Source organism: Pimephales promelas, chromosome 7 (genome assembly GCF_988280905.1).
Source record: "Pimephales promelas chromosome 7, fPimPro1.hap1.1, whole genome shotgun sequence".
In the NCBI taxonomy this organism is placed as follows: domain Eukaryota; kingdom Metazoa; phylum Chordata; class Actinopteri; order Cypriniformes; family Leuciscidae; genus Pimephales; species Pimephales promelas.
This window is the reverse complement of record NC_142775.1, coordinates 16,662,477-16,686,806: the sequence shown is the minus strand read 5'-3', so window position 1 is coordinate 16,686,806 and position 24,330 is coordinate 16,662,477. Positions and strand designations below refer to the sequence as shown.

At 37.3% G+C, this 24,330-nt stretch overlaps 2 protein-coding genes across 4 annotated transcripts in view; both read right to left on the bottom strand.

The window, feature by feature from the left end:
• The window catches only part of ncam2b (neural cell adhesion molecule 2b), a 266,054-nt gene extending 255,628 nt beyond the window's left edge, over positions 1–10,426 (bottom strand). For 2 of the 3 annotated variants that reach the window (XM_039687849.2, XM_039687850.2), the window contains exon 1: positions 10,172–10,425. In XM_039687849.2, coding sequence (XP_039543783.1) covers positions 10,172–10,223 — 52 coding nt within the window. In that variant the 5' untranslated portion in view covers positions 10,224–10,425. Of the gene's footprint in view, positions 1–10,171 lie in introns of all 3 variants that reach the window. The other variant, XM_039687851.2, reaches the window with a different exon arrangement.
• A 3,660-nt stretch (positions 10,427–14,086) lies between these two features.
• LOC120478542 (uncharacterized) lies at positions 14,087–17,504 on the bottom strand. The gene is made up of 4 exons (XM_089133142.1): positions 17,041–17,504; positions 16,374–16,442; positions 15,910–16,005; positions 14,087–15,221 (listed from the first exon to the last, which is right to left on the bottom strand). Exons 1-4 carry the CDS (start codon positions 17,173–17,175, stop codon positions 15,102–15,104), a joined length of 420 nt encoding a protein of 139 aa, XP_088989268.1. The 5' UTR covers positions 17,176–17,504; the 3' UTR covers positions 14,087–15,101.
• Between the last annotated feature and the right edge of the window lie 6,826 nt (positions 17,505–24,330).

Here is a 24,330-nt window from a genome sequence, read left to right as displayed (position 1 = left end):
AATCAAGATCTTGTGAATCAGAAACAAAGTGAATCAGGAAATTTCAATAATTACAATAACCATTCCCAATTCAGGCACAATCTTCTCAATCAAAATCAATCAAATTATCTTTAATTATGGCTTGATGGTCATGCTATTAATTTAAATAAGTTTTAATAAACCAAAATCATGTTATTACATGTTATTGCATTTTCTTGAGATTTCTGAGAGTGCTGTGAGTGAGAAAATGCCACTAACAACACCTAAATCAAAATATGGCAAACTAAAAATTGCAGCATGAACAATGCCACTTTTTAAACAAACACAAAATGACTGCTGATTAAAGACTTTGACAACAAGTTGCATAATACCTTTTGAAAACTACTTTATCTGACAACAAAACCTAATATTAAAATAATTATTAATTATTCTAATACTATTCATCTTCATTAAATTCAAACGTTCAGGCATGTACCTGCGGTATATATACTGTATATATACACACACACACACACACACACATCAAAATTATACCATTTATAGCCACTTTTCCCAGCACTAAAACTTGCTCAATGTTAAATAGTTAGGCAGTATGACTCTCTGTAAAGCTACTTTAAAATAATGTGTATTGAGAAAAGCACAAATAAATTTCACTTGGCTTGACAGGAACAAAATCGACTGTAGCAAATGACAGCTTACATCAGCCAATTGTGCTGTGTAGCAAACGTACCAAACCGTGTGAATTTTGAATAAAGATCCTGCAGGCAAATACTTAAAATCAATATGATGATTCCATATCACAAGTTTAACACTTACACACATCACATTGCAAAACAAAATGTGTGAAAACGATTACGAAACGCTGTTAAAGTAGCACCATAATACAAAAGTGAGAAGACAGTAAAAATCAAAGCTACTGTCAAAGATAATCAGATAAGCATCGTCAAGCTCTCCGTAACGCATTCAGAAACACATCCAGAGTTACAAAAAGCAGCCCCATTCTCACAGACACACCGACCCGTAGGTACATTAATCATTAAAGCAACAACTGTCACATGATATGACTTATCTGTGCTTTAAATAATGATCCTCCGTGTGCGGCACTACACAGACAATGGCTGGCCATGAAAGCTTTCATCACAGTGATGAAATGTTATTCGGTTGTACTGTGGCAGGAGGGCCAAACAGAGCTTTAATCATTCATTTACTTCTCTCAGGAAATACATATCATATTTACTCCTTAAAAGCAGCTATCGATGTTCGTCTCGCATGTCACTGCAGTTCTGAAATTCAGGGCCACGCAAATATGTTTAGAGGTCACTTTCCAATGTCAAACTGCATTATCACTAAATGCGCTCACAAACCTGACTCTGGTTATAATTACATAGAGAGTTTGAGAGCGTATAGGGATAAAATACCATTGATAATGTCCTCTGCATATTTCTATTTGAAGCTAAACATATTCCATATCACAATGACTTCTGGGAAAAATACATTTTGAAGTATCCTATAGAGTGTGATTGAATCAAGCTTCTCCAACAACACATTTGCACCATTGGCAGCAACCCAGGCAATATTAGGTTTAGCATTAATGGTCGTTTTTTCAGGTAGATATGGGAGCGGTTGAAAATCCTCCCAACGGTCCTCATTATTGCCATTGTTTGGAGGCATAAACCACAGTAGCACAGAACAGAGTCCCAAGCTGAAGTTCATTGTACAACATTTCAGGAGACATATTTTCACACATTCTTTTCATTCAGTTCTGCTTTTCTTTCTCCCTCTATCACTCACTCGCTGTTCTGGGATAGGCCTATAGACTGGCACCTCTTAAAAAGGTTAAGCAGTGCTTTTGCGTTTCACAGGGATAATGCAAGCTGATTGCTGAATACACTTACCAGAATGCCATTCTATTGCAAAAAATTAATCATACCACAGGTTCAAAGCAGACATGGTTGGAGGCCAGCTTTGTTTAATACAGATTTTTCAAAATAGGTTTAAATGTCTTGCACAGAACACCAGAGAAGAATACAGCACAATGACTCGACATTTCGAGCCTTCACTGGGTCCTGTCGTGAGAGAAATATATATATTTTTTTAAAGTGCAAAATCTCTCTTAGATAACATGAACTCATAAAAGCTTTGAATTAGCATTAAAATAATTAGAATACAATTTCATGTCTCACCTCTTAACTCCCCAAATGTTTTTTTTTTCAATGCCTATCAATTTGCATAACCAGTTTGTTAGTTCAATTTTAAAACCAGTTTTATCCCACAATGGTCTGATAACGTCTCAAAGTACAAATGTCATCTATTATCTCCTAAAAAAAATAAAAAATAAGCAATTCATATTTGTTGTCTTAAAGTCACAATGCAACAGAGCACAGATTATTTTCCTCATGTTTTGTCAGATTATTGAAATAGGATTCTGGATGGGAGTCAATTGGGCATTTTACCAGAAGGTCGAGTTATGAAATAGGTTAAAGGGGTCATGAACTGGATTTTATTATATTGTTGTCTGAGGTCAACTTATGACGTTCGCTTGGTTTTTGCATTAAATACGTCAAAATTAATAAGTAATAGGCTATTTTGTACCCTAGTTTTGAGCCTAGCTGAAAAACGCTCGGTTTTTATGGGTGTCTCGCACTGAAGACATGGAAGTAAATGCCCACTGCTGTGAGTGGATAACAGTTTTACATATTATAATGAGTTTCAACTCACCCGTCGATGGACTTGGGGGAAATTGTTTTAAAAACGTCCAATGTTGTAAAATGGCAACCGGAATGATTCGCCCAAACATGTTCGACCCAGAGTCCGTGTGTTGCACAATTCCTGTCAGATCCAATATAGACGGAACAGCACCGTTCTTTAATCTTAATCGGTCTGCAAATCCAGTCTTGTTTACAAAACAATCCTCAGTGAAATGAAGCGAACAGACGGACAATGTTTTACCTCATCAGCTGGAACGTCATTAAAAATAAAGTTTATCCATGCAGTCCAATTGTAATCCAGAGGAAGCTTATGCAGCGACTGTCTTCTTCCACAACCAGGCACTGCACAATATTTTGTATTGCTCGGTAGCTCGATCTGGTTTGTCATCATGTATTTTTTTATATTTTTTTTTATTTAAAGATGGTTTATTTCCATTTTCTTCCAACTCTAAAGAGCTTTAAAGACAGATTAGGCCAATGCCATATTACAAAACAAATATTTTGTCCTCACACTTTAGCCATAATGCTTCTAAATGTTTGATGCAGAGTGCCAGTTGTTTAAATTGGTATAACGGTCACATAGTGTAACACTCTCGTAGTGGTTAAGGATATGGATATATGAGACCTAAGCCTTACAGCCTTGCACGGACTATGCTCATTTTTTATTCTCTAACTTTTTATGGTCTCAATTCATCACTGTCGTCTAATCTAAATGTGGTGTACACTCGTGAAGAGGATGTTTGCTGTCAGCACTATGCCCCGGGGAGGAAAAAAAACAAAAAAACAAACTGCTCTCCAGATTCTCTTTCCTTTCATATCTGACCACTAGAACCAATTATCTCCAAAATGTCCCGGTCTGAGAACCAAGCCATTTTCTAAATTCATTGGTGGTCTCAGATTCAGACTCACTCAATGTTACAGCTGTAGAAACCACTGAGCAAAGCAAAATAGTGGAGTATTTAACCACAAGTCCATGAAAGTCCTTCAAACAAGCACTGTCCAACCAACCAGAACAACATGGTTAAAATATTTCAGAGCCTATATCAAAGTCTCAAACCTGCAAAAACTGCTTAAACTTTCAGGGGCATGATTGAAAGTTGCACGAGATAAAAGAACGGCAGGTTTTAGTACGATGGAGCACTGTTGGCTAGTATCTAGAACAATCGAGAGAGAACACCCATTAAAATGAACATAATTTCCTCAACAGTAAAATTGCACTCTATTGTATGGAGTGGCATGCTGATTCTTAATACTTTTTAAATTGATTTTCATATAGAACTCCCGCGGGGGGCAATTCCATTTCCATACGAGCTTGTGTGGCACTCTACTCACTCAATTAATCGCATAATACGATCAATTTCTGCACCAAGAGAAGTCACACACCAGTGTTTTCTCATAAGAACAGCTTAGTGTTCTAGCCTTTTAATAGCATGCTCGAAGCTCTGTTATGTAGAGTAAAAATCACCCAAAAAAAAAAAATGTAAAGAGAAATGGCTGTATTTTTGATTTCTCATCCCCTGAGCCACAGGAGGGTTGAGAGTAACACTGGAATTATACAAGTTTTCCCAGAGCTGGTGATATATGAAACCAGAGAACCCATTATCTTTGAGAGTGAATGAAAAAAAGAAGGATTCATATAATTGGAATTACCGACAGGCATTTCTTAAGAATTCCCAACAGCCACTTTGTTATTAACAGTGTTCAGGTATCAAGATGTGTTAAATGTATATTGCTAGGCTTTCCCATTGGACCATCAGACGTCAAAATGTACTAAACATACTGTATTCAAACTAGATAACTATAATTGTAAGTAGGTTTTTAAAACAGAGGTTAAATTTAAGGTTAAACTGTAAACCTGCTTTGCATTTCGTTAACAATTCCAAGGTCAATGGGTTCGATTCCAAGGGAATGCAAGAAGTCACTTAGGATAACAGTGTCTGTCAAATGCATGTAAATGTAAATGGCTCTTTAAGCGTATACATCTAACATAACTCTACCAGTGAGTAGTAAAAAGATGTACTTGGTAGAAATGTATGTTATGAATTCCAGTAGGGATGCACGCTTTATATATATATATGTGGTTGATATATTAAAGCCGAAAAATAATTGATTATTTCCTTCAGCTGAGATACTTCACTTCACTTCATGACGGTTTTGAATTGGCTTGAAATATGATTGGAATCTGATAAATCTGATCATTTAGATTTATCTGCCAATATATCATTTATCATTTTCTAAATATAAAGAATTATCACGCTGTGAAAAATATTTTCAAGATTTGTTATCACAACATAATTTCTTTTGTCAAATCAACTTTATAATAATTTAGTTAGTTGATATAACTTATTATTTTGAGTTTTTGATAGTTAAATTAATCTACTTCATTGTATTAACTCACTTTTTCCAGTTCAATCAACTTAAAATTTTAAGACAACCCAGGTTACTTACTTTTTTAAGTTAAACCAACAATATTTTTTTACAGTGTAGTAATCACAACATTTTTTCTTTTGTCAAATCAACTTAAATAATTTATTTAGTTCAGATAACATATAATTTTGAGTTTCTGATGGTTAAATTAATCTCCTTCATTGTATTAACTCACTTTTTTTCAGTTCAATGAACTTAACATTTTAAGGCAACCAGGTTACTTACTTTTTTAAGTTAAACCATCAATATTTTTTACAGGCCAAAATTATCACATTTGTGCATCCCTAATTTCCAAATAATAATTTTAAAAAACAGTACGAATAAATAGGTGTTGACTTTATACATCAAAATATAGCGCTACAAAATATACACATCTTTTATACATGAAAATGTACACTATAGTTCAAAACTTTGGGGTTAGTAAGATGTTTAATGAATAATTTATGAAAATGCTCACAAAGGATGCATTTTTCAAAAAATAAAAAATAAAAATAAAGCAAAAACACAAATACGGTGATGTTTAAGTGACATTTGCAAGTGACAAGGAAAAACATTTATGTTGATGATCAATGGTGAGTTTAAGGGATACAATAATTACTAAATGGGGACTTTAACATCTCTGCACCTTGATTCGTTATGGTTAAGTGATTGAAAGGCTCATTTTATACTTACATTGGCTTTGATTGTGTCTGCACTTATCTAGTGATATTTTCTACCCCCTAACTCAGAGAATCCTTTTTGCATTTTTAAACTTTCTTTAAGACATTATTAGACTGAGGAAAACAGTCTAATTATGGCCATGGTGATTTCAGGTTTTACTATCCTTGCCTACATTGTAGGCACCAAATGTACTCACAAATCCTGACCCACACAGACTTTCATTCCACTAATTTACAACCACATCCCACAGAACTGCCCTCAGAGAGAATGTTATGGCATTTAATCAAACCACTACACATTGACACACCAATACGGCAGACGATTCCAGGGCATAAATCTATTAATGCTCCACTGTTAGCATTCATTGGCAGATTTGGAGAAATCCCTTCATTATAGCACTTAACACCTCAAAGGACTATACCCACTGAGACCAACACGGCACACAATTTATCACCGGGAGCTTCAAAGAAGCTAGATACACACACACACACACACACACACACACACACACACACACACACACACACACAGACACTGCAATGAGCCAACCTACAATAGCAAAGACCTGAGAGCCAAGAGCTAGAGTCCTAATGGATATCAGCACAGCAAATTGCTCTTCCTCTCTGAAGACAATCCAACAATCCTGAAAAGAAACAAAGCAAGTTAAAAGACAGTAAAGCCTTTTTAAGACTACAAGAAGTGGAGGGCCATGCATAAAAAAAAGAACACAAAAAAAAAAAAACAGCCCAGTGGATTTTTAGCAACATCCTAGGAGGTGCAGCAGGTGTTGCGCAGGGATATAATTCATGAGAACGTCAAGATAAATTACAGTTGAACAGACATCACACACTCAATCTAACAAGCCTATATCAAGGGATTTCACTGATGATAAGCTGATGAACAAGCCAAGGTTCACTGCAACTGTCAGTCACAAAAATCTTGCTAAAACAACAAGAGAAGCACTAATTAACAAAGTGGGCTGATGGTTATTCTTGAAGAGTGACATCATAATGTGTGAATTCTTGTGAAGTACTTGGCTCTTATTAAAAGCAGCGTACAGATTCCCAATATATTCTTAGTAAAACTCTTAATAAAGTATGTAGCTATATAAATATCCAAAACAACCTTGCTTGAGGGGAAAAAAATCATTACTTTAACCGTGGGTATTTTAATTAACGTCTATGATTAAAATATTTTGAATTTGTTTCCCAAAAGATTCATTCAGTGTCCCTTTCTGCAGGTTGGTGGAGACAAGTTCAGTCTTTTTGCATCATGAATGAGTTATTGAATCAGTCAAGGGCTGTTCACACTGACAACAATTTGCAGTGACATAGTAACCAAAGGTTATTAATTTTCAAAGAGAGTCACACAAGTGGCAAGGGTCAATTTATAAAAATGAGCAGCAACAGATCCGGCGACTACCAGTTGGAGCCCAGCAAGTGATCCAGTCCCTAATAGAGTTGGATACCACAGCAAAGTAAAGTAGTAAAGACTACAATCAACCACAGTACAGTGTGTGAATCTGTGACCTTGAGTGATTTAATCGCTTACAACGAAACAATTCCTATCAACATAGAACAAGCAAAATAGAATTTTAGTGCATCCTGTGAATGTTCATTGGTTGGAGTTGCTGAACGAAGATCTCGTTCGTTGCTGAATTTGGAGCCGCATACTACCTCAGTTTAAATTATATCCTTTTGTGACAGGAATAGTATGCGGTTCCAAATTCAGCAACTGTTCTTGAACGAAATTAATGAACGAACAAATCATTTTGTTTGAATATTTGCTGACAAACTCAAGGAGTCACTTCAGTTTGTGTGACGAATTAGGAATGCTGACTGCAAGAACTGGAGGGTGTCACAAATGAACCGAAACTTTGTGTTTAGGCCTAGGCATATAGAAAGCTTAAAATGTCAACTTCATCGTTGTAGTCAACACTGACTCAGAAAACACTTGTTTACTTTTAGCAGGGCTTTGTGGCAAACTTTCTGTGCACTTGTACTTTCTGTAACCTAGAAATTCAATAAGAATATATTTTAATAGAGAATATGATTGTTCTTGCATTGTTTGCGCATAGTAAAAAAAAAAAATCATGGTGAACATTTAAATAAATCAGAGCAATCATAAAGGCTATCACAATCATGTTTTTATTTTATCTGTCAGATAGCATATGTCTCGTCTCTTTGTACCTGAATACCATAAAATAAAGCAACTTTCTTTTCGGGAGCTTCCTCTTTTTCTCTGACTGAAAATCTGTAGCCTACTGGGAGTCGAGAGAGTCGTAAAGCTCCCGATACGTCCAGTAACTTACTGTTACAGGACATATTTATATAACATTTAGAAAGATGTCCTGTAACTAAGTTACCAAATAAACAGAAACAGATGCGACTGAAGAAGCATGTCCTCGTCCTTTTGTGAAACCTAGCAGTAATTAATGTGACGAATAAAGAAGGCATACTAATTACAATAGTTCATGTTTTTCACAGTCAGTAATTCACACTGTAACATATGTTTATTCGATGTGCCAAGTTGCAGTTTGTTTAAAATTACAAACCTGTTCACCTGAAGAAAAAACTCGACGAAGTGCAATTAGAAGACTTTCTGTCATAGCTTTTTGGTACATAACGGCTACCGTAGATGCAACACAGTTGAAAAAGCGAGGCGCTGGATAGCACAATTTATTTGAATGCAAAATACAATTTCACCGCTAGATGGGAGTAAATCTTACACAGAGTCCCTTTAAACATTTAATGTAATATTATTAAAATGGATTTCATAAAAATGGTATCGAAAAAATTTATCGTTCAGGAACATGTATCGAAGTCAAGGTATTGGTATCGAAACAATAGCCAGCCCTACTTTAAAGATACCCAGCCCTACTTTCATTCAAATGTAAAGATCTGTTAACTACCACCACTTTTACCAAAAACAAAACAAAATTCACATGTCGCTGAATTCAGTTTTCTTTTTATTTTGGTTATATTTTATAAATACCTTTAGGGTTATTGTTTTTATTTTAATTTTTTACTTAAATTAATTGCGAATAGTAGCCTACATAACAAATTGATTTTAAAAGCAGTAACTTATTTGTTGTCAACACGAACCTTTGTATTTGGTGCCACTACCGTGCCAATATCAAAACAATGTCGAACAATATCAAAATTTAGCAAAGCATCATTCACAACAGACTTTGTAACAACATGTTTCACATTGCCACGCATTCCCAGTGACACAACTCGGCCGATCTGGATTCATCTGGAATATAAAGTTCGAGTTGGTGTTCGAAACTCCACTTAAAGCAAAAAAGCGTTCACTTTAGGTTAGGTTCACTTTAGGATCTGCATTTCAACACCCGTGCGCCCAAGCTCGCCAAAACATGGAATCAAAGTAGTTTCATTGATTGTCTGCACTGTGTAAACATAAGCTTGGTCTCTTAAGTTGGATAAAGACTCGTCATTCAGATTAGAGGAACAGTCTTCCATCCAATGTTTTGACTCTAGATGCATTCCATTTTTTTTGTTCTGGAACATCGAAAGGGCTTGTTGCTGGTGGTCGCGCTTTTCTAAATGGGTTAATATGTAGCGCTCTACCCCCACCTGCCGTCCCGTGAGAAGTACCAGCCTCTAAAATGCATACACACTTCACAAGACTTTGGCAGCTGATGGTCAAGTTCAAAGACGCGCTTGAGTCACTGGAGCTGTGTTTTGAACTATAATGCCGTTTGTTTGCTATTAACATACAAACACATGCACAACGCGCCTCCACCCATAAATGCAACCTTTATTCTGGTTATCTCAAGAAAATAACTACTCAACGTGCACTTAAATTAACATTTGTTTTTTACTTAAAGGATGAGAATGCGTTGGAATAACATAAAACCAAAATATATTTATCTAAATGTAGCCTAGTCTATTTATAGTAGGCTAACATATACCCTACTCCCTATGCTACTTTAGGCTATTTATATTATAGAATGTAGGTTTTTTGCGTAAAAGAAGCGAACTAAGCATGTCATGCGTATTGTAAAAAGTTACTTTTTTGTCTGAGATTACGATCAAATGCAATCCATAGCCAATATCTAAATCTAGCAAACGCTGGATCTCCACCAGACCATCTCGAGAACCGTCTGCAAGAATTCTCAAGCCCCACATGAGTCTATGATAACAAGTGCAAACAGAGAGCCTTTGCATTGTTAATTCAAGGTAAGCTTAATCTGTCAAAAGAAATGTTTTCTCCAAAGGGACGTGCCCAAACTGCAAAGCAGCGCACAACAAATCCGCCCCACTCCTAGCTACGTCTCCCTCATTCAGATAGACCCCTTCAGTGAAATGCATGCCTGAGAGCAAGTGTATTTTCTCACACTTCTCATTTTCATCCTCACAATCATGCGTCCATACCTTGGCTGCCACCGATGAGCAATCCGAGGAAACAGAGGACGGTCCGAATCATTTTCAGCAGGTCCTGATGGACAGCAGCCAGTGCTCGAAGTGAGTTGAACGGACGCTGGACGCTGGATCTCCCTCTCCGCGCGTGTCAGTCTCTGGCGCGCACGAGCTCGCTCACTACTCACTCGCTCACTGTCTGCCACAGACGGGATCTGTTGAGGAGCTCTAAGCAGCTGTGCCTCAATGCAGTACTTTTTTCAAATGCGCCGAACCAGCCCAACCTACTAGCAGCAGTGCATCGCGGCAGGTCCAAACCAATGTCCATCATCAGATCAGTCATAGGTAGGCTATTGATTATTCAGTAGCCTCACATAAACAGTGGAGAAGTCCTACCCTGCAAACAAGCCTGCACTGGCCCTGTCCGGGCCCACTTAGGGCTAGCCTAAGGGCCCCCTGCAGGCTGCTAGCGCAGGGCCCATGAGAATTTGCTCATTGGCAAAACGTTGGGCCTGCATGGGCAGCCCTCACTTAGCCCTCACTAAACCCACACAGGGCCCGCACACTGGGCCCACAAAACGTTGGCCCTGCATGGGCAGCCCTCACTTAGCCCCAAGGAATCCCTCACTAAGCCCACACAGGGCCCGCACCGCACACACAGGGCATCTACAACAATAGATCTAGTTCACAATTAATCTGTTTCACTATAAATACTTTTTGGCTAATATAACTATAAGTCTTTGGGAAAAACAATTATTCTATACATCTGAATGCAGTCACCACATAACTAATTTCTGTATTTTCACAAATGTACAGAAGTCAAAGGGATTTCAAATCAATGTATTTATTAATTACAAAACATAAAACATTAAATTCAGGTTATTATATATAATATAATTACACTATTATATATTCACATAAAAAACAGAAACATAGAAAACAGCTGTTTTACATTATGATAAAATTTCACAATATTACTGTATTTTTTTTTTAAATAAATGCAAATAAATGCAAGCTTGATAAGCAGAATAGACTTCTTCCAAAATGTTTCCAATTTTTTTACCTGTATACTGTATATGATTTTATACAAAATAAATAGTAGTTAATAAGATTGACACTGTATTATATCTAGTAATATTGAAGCTAAACAGAGTCCCTATAACAGTGCAATTTGTAGATTTTTAGTCTTCGAGAAAATGTTTTATGAGTTGCAAACTGTGACGTCGTGCGGAGAAACAGAGCTGAGGCTGGGTCCAAACGCAGTGTAGCTTTATTAAAGAAACTTAAAACAAGACACTAGAAGCAAGAAACTTGAGAGCACCAACGCAACACACATAAATTCAACAACCAACCAAGACAGGGCAGAAACACAGGGCTTAAATAATCAAAGACAAACGAGCTAGACAAGATAACAAGGGGGCGTGAGAAATGAGAAACACCTGGGATAAATAATAGACGGGCAATAACTAATAACGAAAACACACACAATCACTTCGTGACATAGCCTCCCCCCTATGGGCGGCTCCCGACGCCCATACAAACAAAAAAAAGTTCAGGAGGGCGGTGAAGCGGAGACAGTCTTGGGGGAGGGACGGAGGGCCAGGCCCGTGCAGGGGAACAGGACCAGGAGGTAGCCAAGGCGGGCCTGGGCCGCAGAGCATGGGCATACCAGACTGGGCCGGAGACCAAGGCGGAGCAGGACGAGGCGGAGGCCAGGGCGGAGCAGGACGAGGCAGAGGCCAGGGCGGAGCAGGACGAGGCAGAGGCCAGGGCGGAGCAGGACGAGGCAGAGGCCAGGGCGGAGCAGGACGAGGCAGAGGCCAGGGCGGAGCAGAACGAGGCAGAGGCCAGGGCAGAGCAGGAAGAGACCAGGGCGGAGCAGGAAGAGGCGAAGGCCAGGGCGGAGCAGAACGAGGCGAGGTCCATGTCTGCATCGCCTCCATGGCCCTCACAGGGTACCTACTGCCCCCCCCCAAAAAATACTTGGGGAAATTCACGGGAGGAGCCCCTGGGTGGCGAACGGGCACAGGAAAGGCCTCCCGGAGCCTGAAGGGCGCAGGCAGAGCGAGGCGCAGAGGCGGGGCCGGCAGAGCGAGGCGCAGAGGCGGGGCCGGCAGGGCGAGGCGCAGAGGCGGGGCCGGCAGAGCGAGGAGTCTGGGCACGCTCACCGGGGCCTGGCGAACCAAACGAGTCCTCCTTCTCCTCCTCCTGCGGCGGCGCGTCACAGGGCTAGACACACTCGCTGGACTGGACAACTCACTCACTTGAAGAGGAGATGCAGCGCTCACTTGAAGAGGAGATTCAGCGCTCACTTGAAGAGGAGATTCAGCGCTCACTTGAAGAGGAGATTCAGCGCTCACTTGAAGAGGAGATTCAGCGCTCACTTGAAGAGGAGATTCAGCGCTCACTTGAAGAGGAGATTCAGCGCTCACTTGAAGAGGAGATGCAGCGCTCACTTGAAGAGGAGATGCAGCGCTCACTTGAAGAGGAGATGCAGCGCTCACTTGAAGAGGAGATGCAGCGCTCACCTGAAGAGGAGATTCAGCGCTCACTTGAAGAGGAGATTCATCCACTTGAACTGGAGATTCATCCACTTGAACTGGAGATTCATCCACTTGAACTGGAGATTCATCCACTTGAACAGGAGATTCATCCACTTGAACAGGAGATTCATCCACTTGAACAGGAGATTCATCCACTTGAACAGGAGATTCATCCACTTGAACAGGAGATTCATCCACTTGAACTGAAGATTCACTCACTTGAACCGGAGACTCATCCACTTGAACCGGAGATTCATCCACTTGAACCGGAGACTCATCCACTTGAACAGAAGATTCACTCACTTGAACAGAAGACTCAGCCCTCACTTGAACTGGAGATTTATCCACTTGAACAGGAGACTCATCCACTTGAACTGGAGATTCATCCACTTGAACAGGAGATTCCCTCGCGGGGCTCACGTGAATCGCGAGTTCGGCTGGGCTGACGTGAAGCGCGGGCTCGGCTGGGCTGACGTGAGTCGCGGGCTCGTCAATGCGCACGTGAAGCGCGGGCTCGTCGTGACTGACGTGAACCAGCGGTGAAGACGACGAGGGCTTCGCGGGTAAAGTACACTCGGCAGGTGTCGAGTAGAATAAGCGGGCAGTAGTGAAGAGGTCCTGCAAGGAACAAGCCCGAGCGACATACCCGTCAAGAGTCCAGTTGGCAAGGTCCCGCGGCATCCATCCATCCATCTCATAATCCAGCCCATTCAGAAACAGGCCCATGAGCTGGATATCATCTAGCGCTCCCACACTGCTAATGGACAGGAACTCCTTCGCGTACCTTTGGACAGACCGGCCCTCTTGCAAGACTGACGACAGGTATTCTGTCATAGCCCGGTTGCTGACGACTGCTGGACCCATATTGAGGTTGGTTGTTCTGTGACGTCGTGCGGAGAAACAGAGCTGAGGCTGGGTCCAAACGCAGTGTAGCTTTATTAAAGAAACTTAAAACAAGACACTAGAAGCAAGAAACTTGAGAGCACCAACGCAACACACATAAATTCAACAACCAACCAAGACAGGGCAGAAACACAGGGCTTAAATAATCAAAGACAAACGAGCTAGACAAGATAACAAGGGGGCGTGAGAAATGAGAAACACCTGGGATAAATAATAGACGGGCAATAACTAATAACGAAAACACACACAATCACTTCGTGACACAAACCTCTTTTTCTTTGCTTTCTCTCTCTCACAAACACAACACATCAGTTACACAAAACATCAGTTAAATTCTTCATTGCAGGTGCACAAATCCTATTCTAAAAATTACCAAACTCATAGGGTCATATTTTTGTTGATAAACAGTAACATTTTGGCAAATTATGCACATTTCTTGGTGTATAATTTTGTGAATCATCTATACTGTTTGGCTATTCTCATGTGGTCACACTTCACTTTTCATTCACAGTCACATATGCTCAAACCCCGTGTGGCCGTGCCTTAAATGTCAGCATACATTTCTTACAGGGCTGTGCAAAAGTTAATTGCGATTAATCGCATTCAAAATAAAAGTCTGTGTTTACATAATATATTTGTGTGTGCTGTATATAATTATTTTGTATTAGGGCTGTGAAACGATTAATCGCATCCAAAATAAAAGTTTGTGTTCACATAAATTATATACGTTTGTGTAGTGTGTATAATTATTTTGTATATATAAATACACACACATGCATGTATATATTTAAGAAATATTTGCATGTTTGTACTGTATATATGTTTATACAAAATTAATATTATACATAAATATAAATCTTTGATATATCAATAACACATTTTTCTTAAATATATACATGCATATGTGTGTATTTATATATACAAAATAATTATACAGACATATATCATGTAAACACAAACTTTTATTTTTGATGCAATTAATCGTTACACAGCCCTGTATTGTATATATAAATACACACACATGCATGTATATATTTAAGAAAATGTGTTATTCATATATAAAATATTTATATTTATATAATATAGATTATGTATTCATATATATATATATATATATATATATATATATATATACAGAATTTAAGTGCAAATAATTCTTAAATATATACATGCATGCATAGGTATTTATATATACAAAATAATTATATACAGCACACACAAATATATTATGTAAACACAGACTTTTATTTTGGATGCGATTAATTGCAATTAATTTTTGCACAGCCCTTTTTGTGATTTGAAAAAAAGAAAATTATTTGTACACCTCCAATGAAGAATTTGAAAAGCTGTAACTGCAGTGTTTTTTGTGAAAGAGAAAAAAGTTTAAAAAAAAAAAACGTTCTCTCTGTGACTACTTTACACCTGACTACTTTTAACTGACTACGTTACACCTACAGATTCCACTGTCACAGGTGCTCTGTTTTGCTATAATGAAACCTTTACAGAACATGATAGTAATCCGCCATCCATGTAAAAGCAGAGGTCGGTGTGGTGTACAGGTACATCTGTCCAGCCAACATCTCACGCCTTGATGCCTTCCACTGTGGATCCCAGAAAACCTGCAAAAAAAAAAAAAAAAAAAAAAAAAAATACAGTTCAAAATCTATCATACATAATCATACATCTGGTATCACAAATTATTCCAGGTTATTATAACAATTCCAGGTTCAATCAGGTTAAATGCTCAATATTAGAGCTGCACAATACTAAAAACCTTAAATAAAATATTTTGTTTATCTGCTGCTATATATATTGCGATATAAAAACAAATTTCAAGAGATTATTGAGTGAATCTGCATTGAAAATTATAACAAATTACAAGTATTGATAAATTCAATAGAAGAAAAATACAATTGAAATAAGCAGTGCATGAAGTTTTTTCGGAAAATCTAACTTATCAGGTACGGAAATTGAATTATCTAATGTAAAATAAGTCTTCACTGAGGTACAGCCTCTCTCTACTCTTACAAAATGACAAACAACCAGCCTGAAAAACACATGACAATGACACAAGATAATGTCTATAATAAATAGTGTGTGTGTAATTTCTTCAGTACCGTCAGCAGAACTGATAACATCTGAGCTTATCGATACTGCAGTCTTCCTTAATTTGGCCCCAGGGCCCGTTTAATGTTTAATACCGGGTTTCGGAACCTATTCCTACATATGGGTGAGTTCATATGGATGAAGGCCTGTTGTGTTTGGCCTCTTGGTTTGTGATGGTGATATAGCTATTGTGAAACTCACCTTCGTCATGTACTGGGTGTGGATGGCATCAAGATCTTGAAGAATCACAGGGTCAAATGATATCTCATCTGGTAACAAGAGCACAGCCATAACCCCCTGAATTCAGCATTTGAAAGTAAAAAGAATTTCAGTATTTATCAGTCAAACATACATAAAAAAATAGCTTTGAGTTGGACAGTATGGTGTCTCATTGGCCAACATAATTAAAAACACACCCAGAGAAAAAAATAAAATATATATATATATATATATATATATATATATATATATATATATACCCATGACTATTATCCTGAATTATTATAACTATGACTATTACAACATTATATTTGCCACCTATTATTTAGCTTCTCAAGAACAATGTAAAAACTGTAGTTAATGAATTTAAAGTGAGAGACTTCATTCAAAATCATAAATCCTACAGACCCACAATAATTAAACAGTATGTATGAAGTTTTGCTTACTATAGTCGAGGTCATAGCCGTGGAGATTGTCTTGGACCCCAGGGGGTGCAGCAGGACATCTATGATGATCTTCAAGAAAATAACATGCAATGTGTCACAGAGCCAACAATATTACATTGAATTTACAAACAAAGGGTTTAATACAAGGAAGCAAGCTAGAGCATAGCTAAAGAATATACATAAAAAAGCTTAAGGTAATATATTGTGCAATAATGCATATGAAATAATTATCATGATTAAACAATAATTCCCCTTTGTTGTGTTTTTTTCCTGTTCCTTCTGAAATCACTTTACCAATATTTGTAAATGACGTCATTAAGTACGTTACAATGAATTCTTTCAAGGTTAAATAAATTAAATTAGCTAACTTCCAATCACCCATTGACAAATTACCAGCAAAACAAAACTATCAAAAACTGTTATCAACACAAAAATGTGGTTAAAAACCCACACTTATGTAAAACAAGAGCTCAATTGTAACGTAAACAACTTAACGTTAACGTTAGCTCTTCTGAAAACGGTACAGTCAGATGCTAACGGACTTTATCGAAGACACAAAACTATTTCTATAAAGTAAATATTCAACAGAAGTGTATCAATTACACGTAAGACATGTATCAGGAAGGTTTGTATGTATTATTTGTGTGATTTTGGTAACTAGACTTACCTGAAAGCAGAGAAAACAACAGCTAGTTTGCTGTTTGTCAGTTGATGGGTTTCCTCGTTTCCATGGTTTCCATCTGCTCGCGCGCGCTCCTGTCTTTGAATCAGATTTGAATGCGACTCGCGCACGTACGCCCATATTGAAACCATAGAACACGTCAAAAGGCACGCAGCATTTAAATAAACATCTAGAATTATAACATTTAACAATTTAAAATATCATTAATTTTATATAATGAATTTAAACTCATTGTGTAGTTCTATGACCCATTCAGTTGACAATTATGCTTTTTAATACCATTTTGCTTTTACTTTTATTGTAAAGCAATTTCATGACATCTGTATTATATAAAGGCCTACATGTAATATAAAGAGCAACGTGTAATATAAATATGTAACATAAAGTGTGGAATGAAACTGCAACAGGCCCGTAATTTCATTACCATCTTTATATAAAGAGTGCTTTCTTATTCTCTTATATATATATATATATATATATATATATCTTAAAAAAAATAAAACATTTTTAAACAATTTATATATATATATATATATATATATATATATATATATATATATTTATATATTTAAATTGTTTAAATTTTTTTTTAAGAGAATTAAAATTACCAAGTTATTAGTGCTTTCTTATTCTCTTTATATATATATATATATATATATATATATATATATATATATATATATTATTAGTGCTTTCTTATTCTCTTAATATATATATATATATATATATATATATATATAGGCTATATATATATTTTATTTTATTATTTTTTTTTTAATTTTTAAGAGAATTAAAATTACCAAGTTATTATTAGAGGACGTACTGACGACATTGTGGGCATGTGGGCAAATCTAAATGTGGGCTACCTAAACTAAACCCGCATGGGCCCAAAGGTGCAAAACCTGCTCATGGGCCCGAATGGGATGGCCCACAGTGGGCCATCATGGGCTTAATGTGGGCAGCCCGCTAGTGTGGGCTGCTCACTGATAGCCCGCAGTGAGCCCAAAGCTGTGGGCCTCGTCTGGGCAACCCGCACTGGGCCTGTTTAGGTTTGGCGTGGGCTGGCCCTAGCCCACTGTGCCCACAAAAAGCCAGCGTCGGCCCCGCAGGGGCATGTTTGCAGGGTAGTCTAAAACCACGTTAAAATCTGAGCTGTGGTCCCATTTAAGCAAATTAATCGTAGTTTGTTTTATTTTATTTTATTTTTTAGGCTACAATAAAGAAAAGGCATGGTGTAAACTAAATAGGCATAGGCTATAGCTTTCGGTCACTTATCATTAGCGACATTGGTCATTGGTCAACTTCTTTAGACAAAAAGTCAGATGTTTTTGTTTTCAATAAAGCTCAAGGTGATCTTTAAAACATTCTCAAATAATTTTGCTTTTTTTATTCCATTTGTGAAGAAGAATGTAAATGTCATGTGACAGCCCATTCTCACCCCCAAGGCGTCACTTAACTGACGCCTTGGGAAGCATTTGGACATGCTTCAATATCTGACGCTTTAGGCGCCCTTTAGCGTCAGTTAGATGACGCCCTAGGATCGCGTGTACCCTACCCCCACCCCACACCTAAACCTAACCGCGTCCTCTAACTGGCGCTTTCCTTTAGCGTCAGTTAGATGACGCCGTAGGATCGCGTCATGTAAGTGACGCTAAAGGGCGCCTAAAACGTCAAATATTGAAGCATGGTCAAAGGTGACGCCTTGGGGTGAGAATGCGTTGCATGTGACAGATGAATGAAATAAGAAAAACAAATCGTGGAAAATAACAGCCCATTCTCACCCCCAAGGCGTCACTTAACTGAAGCCTTGGGAAGCATTTTGACCATGCTTCAATATCTGACGCTTTAGGCGTCCTTTAGCGTCATTAGGATGACGCCCTAGGATTGCGTGTAACCCTACCCCCACCCCAGACCTAAACCTAACCGCATCATCTAACTGACGCTTTCCTTTAGCGTCAGTTAGTTGACGCCGTAGGATCGCGGTCATGTAACTGACGCTAAAAGGGCGCCTAAAGCGTCAAATATTGAAGCATGGTCAAAGGTGACGCCTTGGGGTGAGAATGCATTGCAAATAAAGTTAACAGTAATGAAAGAAGTGTATTGTATCATACAGTATGCAGTAAGGTTCCATATATGCATATGTACGGCATGTACAACTTTTATTCAGAGAGTTTTGGTTACAAAACCATTTCCCAGGCTCTTTGGCTTGTTTATCTAATTCCAGGCAGGACATTTAAAACCCTCAAAAGACCTCCATTGGGCCATTACATCAAGCTACATAAACTTCCTTTAAGGTCCACTTGGTACATGGGGGGCACGATGACGATTACAAACACTCATTTTTGTCGGTCCCTGTTGAAAGGTGTGACTCATAACTTTGCATGGGTCAGAACATGATTCTCGAGTTAGCTAAACCCCCAAAACCCCTCACAAACCACTTACTGTGGTCCATAATTTTTTTTTTTCAGTTTTTATTTACTCATAGCATAAAGCATACACACACACACACACACACAACTGGAGGCAGGAAAAATGTATGTGACTTTAAAAATACCTCTATTTCACCTTGACATAACAGACACACTCCCTGCAGAGAGGATGATATTCTGGAGGAGAGGCTTAGTGTATGTTTAGGTAAAGCATGGCTATGGTTCTGTTTACCTGCAGCTTAGTGATGTTTGTTTATATAGGAGATGATGCAGGCACTGTCATGGAAAAAAGAAAAAAAAAACTATTGCATTAACGCAGAGAGGAGAAGAGCTGTGGCAATGAGCCATGCACTATACAAATCTAGAGAGAACAGCATTAATTTGAAAGCAAATTCGGTCAGATATCAATTTCAACACATTATGATTTTGTAGGCTTATCTATAATGTACAATTAGTTGAGTGCAGCAAAATTGTCCACACGTAAGTACTTATTGTCTACAAGACAATGATGGAATGCCTGGAATTTCTAAAAAAACAAATTCCCGATCGCATGCTTTAAGGGGAAAGAAAAGAATTCAGCAAAAAAAAAAAAAAAAAAATCAGTGAGTGCAAACAATCACTTTCCAGTTTAAAAACAAAGGCGTACTCATAGAGTTCAGGCTGCAAGGTTTGCCGAGTTTGAAACTGAAATTATAATTTCTGAATAATGTCCTTAAGGCATCCCTCTAGTTCAGTCAGCTGAATAGCCGCATGTTCCTTTTATGATTTAATGCATCTCAAGCAGCGTCCTGTTTCATGGATGTTTTCTTATCTAAAGAACATAAGGGGAAAACAGATCCATAAAATAGGAACTTCAAATTAAGCTGCAATTTCAAATGGTGACTAATTCATATACATGGTTTGCTTCTATTGGGACACATTACACTGTAAAAATGAATGCTTTATCTAATCAAAAAAAATGTGGCAACAGATTACAAACAATATTATTAATTACATTTAACAAACTAGAATTGAGTAATAATGAATCAAATTAATTGCTTAAAAGTTAACCATTTAAAACGAGTAAAACTTACAACAACAACCAAAAAAAAACATGTATTTAAGTCACCATTATGGTGATCAGTGTTTTAATGTTTGTTTTAAAATTACGTTTTTCTCCTTCAGTGATTCTGCTTGTTAACATCAGGTGTTTTCAATGTTGGCAATATAAAATAAAAAATTCTTAATTGATCTTTGAAGTCTGTCTGTTAGTGAGATAATTATGTTTGATATTTTTTTGTGTAAACTTTACTCATTTTAAATGATTAACTTTTAAGCAATAATTTGATTAATTATTACTCAATTCTAATTTTTTATATTTATTAATAATATTGCTTGTAATCTGTTGCCACAAGTTTATTGATTAGATAAAGGGTATCAATTTAAAATTGTGAGGTTGATATTTGAAATACATGCATCACATTATTAATGCTTCTGAATGACAACACATTTTGAATGACTTCTTTCATTTCCTGAAGGACTGATGGAAATGGACAGAGCAAACTGCATATTTGGGTGTATAGTTTCAACAGTTGTTTTCCAAATGAAGTTATTATGCTTATTATGCTTAAAAGCTCCACGATGAAGAGGAAAACCTCTCAATTTCAAGCTTCTCTGCCCCTGACAGACAACACTTTGTTACTCTCCAGATAACATCATTAATGAATATAAGTGGAATGAATACTTTGTCACAGTCAAATGCTCAGCATACATGTCACATATAAAAGGATCTTTAAACAGGAAGCTGAGACACACAGACAGCGTAGATACGGGATTAATGAATTGGAGAGAATGAGAGGCTGTGATTAAGAGGTTCCTGTGTATCACAGAGCAGTTCAGAACATTTTCTCTACCTGTGTGCCTGGAGCAAAGAACCATGAAGAATACTGACCATAGAAACTTCCTGGAGTACACACTGGACTAGAGATGAGCCAACACTGGAACAAAGTCAGGAATGTTGATTTAAGCTCAAATATTCTGAAGGATCAATCTATAATAGTATGTCGCATTTCTTTTGGCCAAGGCAGAGGGAAAGTTGAACTCTGAGTTGCAAAGTCATTTTTGTAGGCTATAAATCATCAACTCATTTTTAACAAGGAATTAATTAAAACAGTGTTTATAAGCTAGTGGTTTTGGTCACAGACAAAAGATAAATGCCATTTACAAAATTAATACAGAACCATAATTATTTATTTTTTTATAATTATTTTTTTTTTCTTCTTTTGAATTATTGGCTGCTAAGAGGATTAAAACCATTTAAATTCAGGGTACAAGAAAACAACATGGTTAGTTTTTGTTTAATAAAAAAAAAATTCAAGTAAAAAAAAAGTATTAAGAATTTCACAATTTAAATAAGCTAATAGTCTCTTAGCTAATTACTTTACATACAAGTACGCTTTTACTATTCCTACAGCAGTTAACAAAAAAATATCTGAGTAAACTATTTTGTGTCATGAGGTTGAAGGAGAAAACCCATACCAATATGCAGACACTTAAGGTTTACTAAGCAAAAACCCCCGAGGGGCAAAAGAGGACTGAAGGGGAGTACACCTTGACTAAGACAAGAAAATAAACGGTAACACTTTACTTGAAGGGGTGTGCATAAGACTTACATGACACCTTCATAACCATGACTTGACATATGTCTTGAATATGAAGTAAGGTTTATGCATGTTTGTGACAACTGTCAGTGTCATTCGCTCAATAATGACAATTTGAAGGCAAATATGACATTGTTTAAGATGTCTTTGTTATGACACCTTGACATAAACCATAACATCATAACCTGTCAGTGTCTTTCTCTTGACAACTTGACATTAAATTAAGTTAAACTGTCATGTGGTTGGCTTTGACATTGGCTGTCATGAGGCCATTATAACTGTGCATGAATATTTTTAATACAAGTGGAACTAATTGAATTTGAAATTAAAAAATGGCTTCATGACAGCCAATGTCAAAACCAACCACCTGACAATTAAACATGTCATAAGCGAATGACACTTAATGACACTTGTCACAAACATGCATAAAACTTTCATATTCATAACATATGTCATGTCATGATTATGAAGGTATCATGTTAGTCTTATGAACACCCCTTCAAGTAAAGACTAGATACTGATTTGATGAAAAAACAAACAGCTACACAAACTGCAATTCTCATTACCAGATTAAGACAAAGTACACACAGGACTGTCACAGAGAATAACACGCAGTGATTGACAATGTACCGACACAGGACAGCAAACACAAGGAGATTAAATAGGGAGAAACTAATGACGAGGACAGGTGAAGCTGACTAGACAATAATGACAAGACGAGGGTTACGTAACGGGACAATACAAGCAAACAAAACATTATGTGCTTGCCTTGTACACAAAACATGGGTCTGTCATGATCCTAACACAAGACTAGCAAAATCAAGAACATGATGGCAGAATCATGACATTTTGAATTTAAAGATAAGGATTTTAATGGTTTAATAAAATGTAAGTAAGTTTCAGCTACACTAAATATTTAAGTGGAATTATAGTTTAATTTAATGTTATGTGGACTCAAATGGAATAAGTTCACAGAACTCATAAATAGGTTTTAAGCGGTGCACAACCTAACGTTTTTTGACTTTCTCAGTTTGTGTAAACCTACTTAGGGTTCTATATATAATTTATTGTTATTTTTCTTAATTAAATTTCATATAAAATGATGGCATTTTTTAATAATTAAAAATAAACCAATTTTTGAGTTTGACAACAATCACACCACAATAACTTCTGAACACTAACTCTCAGTCTTTATTTATCTTTTTTCTCGTGGTTTTTCAATAGAATTCATAAAAGTATAGAATTGAATAACGTAGTTCTAATAGGGGGACATTGTAACGCAGTGTTATAACGTTCATCTGCAGAGCTGGGATTTAAACCCGGCTAGCGTATTCTTCTGGTTAGTGAACCATTAAAGAACTATCTCAACTGTTAAATTACACATTGGAGATTCAAGTAATATCAGACTTGTCTAATTTTAAATAAACACAAAAAATAGAGATGAAAATACATTTACATTTCGTCCATCGTCCAAAGATTTTTGAATTTCGGTGCATTTTTTTTCTCTCTCCATAGTGTTGATAACTAATAAATACACCAATTTTCGTCATGCTAGCATGTGTGAAGGTATTTAAAACAAATGTGTTGTTGTTAGGTATTCTCACAACCGGTTTCTCAAATGATTTGAGTTACCTTAACTCATTGGATATGTCTTTGAACTGTTTTTCACATATTTGAAAGCCAAAAATACACAAGATTACTGATTCTTGACATTTGAGTCTCACTACATCATGGTTTCTACTTCGGGGTTTGCGAGCTTCTCTCTTAACTCATGTTGCATCGTTTCACACCATTGCTTGCCAGACGCTGAACTCATTCCCGGCATGTCAGACGTCAGCGGCCCGGTGTCTTAACGGCCTATATGCTCAGAGACAGAGGCAGAGAGCTGAGACTGAAGAGGAGACACATTCATCAATAAGCCATTAGCAATCCTGCATTGAGCATCTGCAACCGAAAGCTTCTCCTTACAGCCTCATTCACTGTCTATTCATTGATCCAAGCATGTGTTAACTGAGCAGAAACATGCGCGCGACAATCACGGACACCATCACTGAGCCACTCATAGCCACTGAGCTGGTGATTGGCTGTAAGTGAGGGTCAGAAAACCAGGAGAAGTAATGATTATGAGCTAATGGTTTGCAAAACATTCAATACATCATTTGTGAATGAAAGTATTGGTAAAGAGATACAAATAAAATATGCACTGA